Source organism: Bombina bombina, chromosome 5, assembly GCF_027579735.1.
Source record: "Bombina bombina isolate aBomBom1 chromosome 5, aBomBom1.pri, whole genome shotgun sequence".
NCBI lineage: Eukaryota > Metazoa > Chordata > Amphibia > Anura > Bombinatoridae > Bombina > Bombina bombina.
The window spans coordinates 680394329-680400328 of NC_069503.1; the positions used below are offsets into that span (position 1 = coordinate 680394329).

The 6000-nt window shown below is 37.3% G+C and overlaps 1 protein-coding gene across 1 annotated transcript in view; it reads left to right on the forward strand.

Moving 5' to 3' along the window:
• Window positions 1-4875, forward strand: part of LOC128659465 (inosine-uridine preferring nucleoside hydrolase-like) — a 152948-nt gene extending 148073 nt beyond the window's left edge. The window contains exons 5-6 of the mRNA XM_053713086.1: window positions 1824-1960; window positions 4333-4875. Coding sequence (XP_053569061.1) covers window positions 1824-1960; window positions 4333-4680 — 485 coding nt within the window. The 3' untranslated portion in view covers window positions 4681-4875. The remainder of the gene's footprint in view (window positions 1-1823; window positions 1961-4332) is intronic.
• The last annotated feature ends 1125 nt before the right edge of the window (window positions 4876-6000 follow it).

Here is a 6000-nt window from a genome sequence, read left to right on the forward strand (position 1 = left end):
CTGGAGAAGGTAGCTGACTGTATTCACATAAAACTTTGGGGCTTGGTTAGGAGTCTGAAAATCAGAGCAATGTTATTAAAAAATAAGCAAAACTATACATTTTTTTTAAAAAAAAAACCTTTATGGGTTATATAAATAGATCATCTACAAAACATTTATGCAAAGAAAAAATGAGTGTATAATGTCCCTTTAAGGAGCAGTGGTCTTAAAGGGACAGTTCGCCCAAACATTTTCTCCCATTTAAATTGTTCTTAATGATCCATTTTATCTGCTGGAGTGTATTAAATTGTTTACAAGTAGCTCCTCTACCCCTATTTTGGCCTTTGAGATAGCTGATTTAGCTTGTGGTTTCCCAACCTATACTGAAAGTTTTGATACTGGAGTCTCAGCTATTGAATAGCCTAAGGAAACACAGCCAGCAGAAGAAATTACACTCACAGTGGGGTGCAGGATAGTTAAGTAATAAAATGATAATTTTCTATTGTTCTCTCTATGTATTGAGCTTTAGTTTTCCAGACAAATATAAGATAAGGGAGCAAGTGTGTGTACACAAAGTGATAACATAATGAGATCTGATATTACCTGAAGCTCAACCCATTGTAATAGCCTGTGGTTCAGCTACTTCATATACCCAAATAGACCTGAAAATGCAATTTCTCATACATTTTATACTTCTGCCGCTGGCATTACAAGTTATTAAAAATACATTAATATAAAAACAATTTTACAGTGTACTGTCCCTTTAAAGGGATAGTATACACCCATTTTCATATACATAAAGAATAAGATGCACAGATACTGATATAAAAATCCAGTATAAAACTGTTTAAAAACTTATTTAGAAGCTCTCAGTTTAGCTCTGTTGAAAAGGTAGTTGGAAAGCCCACTGTAAGTGGGAAATAAGACCCTCCCCATCCCCCTTCTTTCACATATGAAAAGACCCTTTACACAAACAGGAGCAAGCTGGAGTAGGTAGCTGACGGTATTCTCATAAAACTTTGGGGCTTGGTTAGGAGTCTGAAAATCAGAGCAATGTTATTTAAAAATAAGCAAAACTATACATTTTTTATGGGCTATATAAATAGATCATCTACAAAACATTTATGCAAAGAAAAAATGAGCGTATAATGTTCCTCTAAGACTGCTGCTTCTTAACTCCTTTTTCCGGCGAGCCTGAAGGCTCGCGCAGAAACAGGTGCATTAGGCACCACACAGGCAATGGTAAATCGCCCCCTCTGAATGAAACATCAATTTTCAGATATAAATTGTAGAAAAAGTAGCCAAAATAAATAGTAAATGTATAATTTGATTATTTCTTTTTTTATTATGTTTAATTTAATATTTTATAGGGAATTACGTTTAAGTCGCTTTAGATTCCAGTTCTAAATTTAACCTTATTGCTTTCTACACTATTGAACATTTATTATACAGGCCACAATAAGCACAATTTATACTGGGGAGTTTTCATGTAAGTAAAAATGAATATTAATAGTTGAAAATGAAATGCACAATCACTTTCATAATTAGTTTATAACCATTTGTACTCACATAAAGAAGAATGAAAGTGCCACAGCAAACAAAATGACCACAACTATCATACCCATCAGCTCTTACTGAAATTCAAATTGTATGTGCATATTGTGTGCTATTAACATTAAGTATTTTGGGTGATATGGTCTATGGAGTGGTTAATACTTCCGTATATGACTGCTCTACTGAAAAGTGTACTTATGATTTTTTTGTTTGAAATGTTGGTAACTATGATGTTTATAGTTCTACTTTTCGTTAACAACCTTACACATAGATTATGTTTTTTTCTCTAGCAAGGGGCAACACTACAGCTTGCGGAGAATTTAACTTCCTTGCAGATCCAGAAGCAGCCTACATGGTTTTGAATGACTACTTGTGTAAAACCTATATAGCTACTTGGGAACATGCGTGCCGTCAAAAACTTCCCTGGGTAAATATTGTGTTATGAATGATATATTTTAGACTAGTCCTTGAAAATTTATATTTGGGGAAAAAATGTAATTATTGCTCAGATTAACATTTTAACACATTCATTTTTAAGGTACAATTCCAAAAGAGGATTTTTGTAACCTTTTCCGTTCAGTAACCGAGCTAATACATAAAAAAAATGTCTAATATATTGAACACAACTAGAGACGAATCCCATAAAACAGTTAATGCATTTCTCTTAATTCACTTAATTTACTGTAGGTTGGTATGCAATAATGTGCTTTATTCTTGTGTTCCAAGTGCAAAGATAGCACATAAAAACAAATCAATCAAATCTAAGGGTAAACATTGTTTGTGGAATAGAATGTGCATTGAAACTTTTGCAGAACACTGCTTGGCACAAGTACAGTAGAATGTGTACCACTCACCATGTTATTGTATTTCATCCTGTCTGAAGCTCTCTTCCAAGCCAATCTTCTAATTTAAAAGGGCTCTTTTTACTGGGCGCCACCATCTTGGAGCATATGTATTCTCACAACTTATGACAAAACTGATGCCCCCTCACAGGTCAGTGATGTTGCTGTATTTTTGATGGTTTTATCATTCACTCTAGGTTAGCATCTACAATATAGAGTGTGAGCTTTACCATTTTTAAAGTTACAAAAAATAAACATGTAAAGCTCTTTCTCTGTATTATATATACTAACCTGAAGCCAGCAATATAGCTGTCAAAATGTTAGCAACAACACCGATCAGTAAATGTGCACCGCTTCTCTAACAGGGTGTGAGACTACCTAAGCTCCAAGATGGCGGCTCTGATTTAGAAGTGGTGGAGCTTAAGCATCTGGAACCTTTAAAGGACCACTAAATACAGTAGATTTGAATTATTAACAAATACACAATAGAAAGAAAATACAAATGAGCAGTAGAATATGGTCTGGCAAATTTCAAAATTAATCCAATTTTCCCTTTATCTGTATCATGTGACAGTCATCAGCCAATCACCAAATGCATATACGTATATACTGTGCACTTTTGCGCATGCTCAGTAGGAGCTGGAGCCTCAGAAAGTGTGCATATAAATAGATTGTGCATATTTTGATAACTGAACTATTTTGGAAAGTTTTTTTTTTAATTGCATACTTTGGCCTCTAGTTATCAAGCCGTCAACCGCAAATACGCTGGAATTCCACAGCGTATTTGTGGCGAGGCTGATTCACCATAGTTATCAAGCCCTACAGCCCGGCAAAAGTAGAATATAGTGACGTAACATACGATCCGCCGGACTCAGTCCGACACAGATCAATGGTTACGTCACTACAGATGTTCCGAACGCAAGTTCGGCACAATCTGACTACTTTTGGAAGTTTAATTCATTCAATATAGTGGCGGCGGTGTAGGGGGGGGTAGATTAGGGTTTAATCAATGTAATGTAGGTGGCGGTGGCGGGGGGACAGGATAGGGGTTAATAAATGTAATGTAGGTGGCGGAGGGCTCCGGGTGCGGCGGTTTAGGGGTTAAACAATTAATTTATTTGCGGCGGGGTCCGGGATCGGCAGGATAGGGGTTAATAACTTTATGTAGGTGGCGGCGGTATAGGGGTCAGCAGATTAGGGGTTAATAGGTATAATGTAGGTGGCGGCGGGGTCCGGGAGCGGCGGTTTAGGGGTTAATAAGTATAAAGTAGGTGGCGGCGGTGTAGGGGGTCAGATTAGGGGTTAATAGGTATAATATAGGTGGCGGTGGGGTCCAGGAGCGGCGGTTTAGGGGGTAATAACTTTATTTAGGTGCGGGGGGCTCCGGGAGCGGCGATTTAGGGGGTAAAACAGTATAGTTTAGTGTGGGTGCATAGTGACAGACTAGCAAGAAAGCTGCGAAGAAGCCGATGAGCAGCGAGATTGATGACTGTCAATTAACAACAGTCCACTGCTCATCGCTCCGTACTTGGTGCGCGGCTTCTTGACAGCTTTTTTGATAACTTTGGCGAACGTATTCAGGTCCGCGGCGGCGATGTTAGGCGAGCTTAGGCGAGCGTATTGGGCCGGCGAATGCAGGAAAATACGGAGCTTCATAACTAGAGGCCTTTATCTGAATCATGAAACTTTAATTTTGACTTTAGTGTCCCTTTTAAAGTGTTAAAATAAGAAAATGGGTTTGAAGAGAACTGCAAGCACAAGAGAAAAAAAAACAATAGCATTGTGAGTAGTATCCATTCTATTGTAGTTGTGCCTAGCAGTTTAATGTCTGTTTTAAGAGCTCTATAAAATGCCTGTCCTAATAGAAAAAACTAAGCATGTATCCAAAATGATAATATTCTTTTATGTGTTTAGCTTTATTTTTGTTACATGATCTCCCTTGTGCTTGTGTCTGCAGGAATGGTATGATCAGTGGGTTAATACAGGGACAAAGAAGGCCGACTTCATGAAGAAGATCTATGCTCACAGCTTGCAATACTCTAGAAGTGAGAAGGAGCAGAGTGCAATGGTAGGAGGGCCAGGATTTGTCTCCTGCGACTCGTATGCTATGGCAGCCGCTATTGATGAGACCACTGTTACAAGTTTTATCAAATGCGCTGTTACAGTGGAGCTGAGCGGAAAATTTACTCGAGGGATGATGGTGCTGGATTTGATTGATGAGCTTAAGAAAAAACACAAAGCCTTTGTAATGACTGGATGTGATATGAAAAAGTTTAAACTCTTTATGGAATCTTCTGTCCAATAAAATAAAATGGATTTTTATACAATAGCAAAATCAATTCTGCTTGCTTTTATCAGGAACAAGTTTTTTTTTTACAATCACTGTTATGTTTACTAGATTGTAATTATATTATAATACAAGCAATTCTGCTCTGCAAGAAAACTGTCAAACTGTACACAAATATAAAAATGTGTATATAAAAAGTGCCTTTTTAAACAAGTGACGTATGTGATTATTTGCTTTTGACCACACCCACCTGATGTTATTGGTTACTCTATTTTACCACATTCGCTTTTTTGGGGGGGTTTATTTTTTCATGTTCTTTTTCAGTGAATCTCAGTTTGAGTGTCTGGTCACATTGGTATGACATCTACAGTACCTAGAGTTATCATAAAGAATTAAAGGAAAAAGAATAAATGAGAAATTGTTACAAATGTTTTAAAAAGTACCATAATTCACTAATTGTTGAATGTAGTTTCTATATTTTTATTTGTGTTCTTATTTTAAAGGGCTAGAAAGATCAACATTAAAATGTGCATTTAAATTTTCATGACTAGATTACAAGTGGCTTGCTAAGCAATATTGAAATATCGCGGGGGGATAATTTGGGCTCGTACAAGTGGAAAGTAAACGCGTTTGCTTGAGCACAATCTAATTTGGCACACGTCGGGTTAGCGTGGATTAAGATCTTGGGGCCGATTTATCACGGCCCGAATTGCCCTGAATACAGCTGTTTCTGAGCGTGCCTTCAGGCTCGCCGGAAACAGGAGTTAAGAAGCAGCGGTCTTAAGACTGCTGCTCCTTAACTCGTCCGCTGCCTCTGAGGCTGCGGACATTAATCCGCCAGATCGTATACAATCGGGTTGATTGGGCTGATTGGCCGCAAATCTGCAGGGGGCGGCATTGCACAAGCAGTTCACCAGAACTGCTTGTGAAATGTATGCTGTCGGCATTCAGCGATGTCTGGCGGACATACAGCAGATCATGTCCGCCAGACATTGATAAATCGGCCCCATTGAATAAACGGTTAGGGCTAAAATAAAACACAGCATAAATACATTAAAATAAACTGTTGCACTCATATAAACACTATCTGATAAAAATTATTCTTACAAATATTCATAGCATTTTTATAAGGGTTCAAAGATATATGGTATATAGCCATGTATTTGACTGCTATAGGACTATAATAAATATACAGATTTGAAAAAAATTAAGAGACCACTGCAAGATTATCAGTTTCTTTGGTTTTACTATTTATGGGTATGTGTTTGAGTAAAATGAACATTTTTGTTTTATTTTATAAACTACTGACAACATTTCTCCCAAATTTCAAATAGAAAT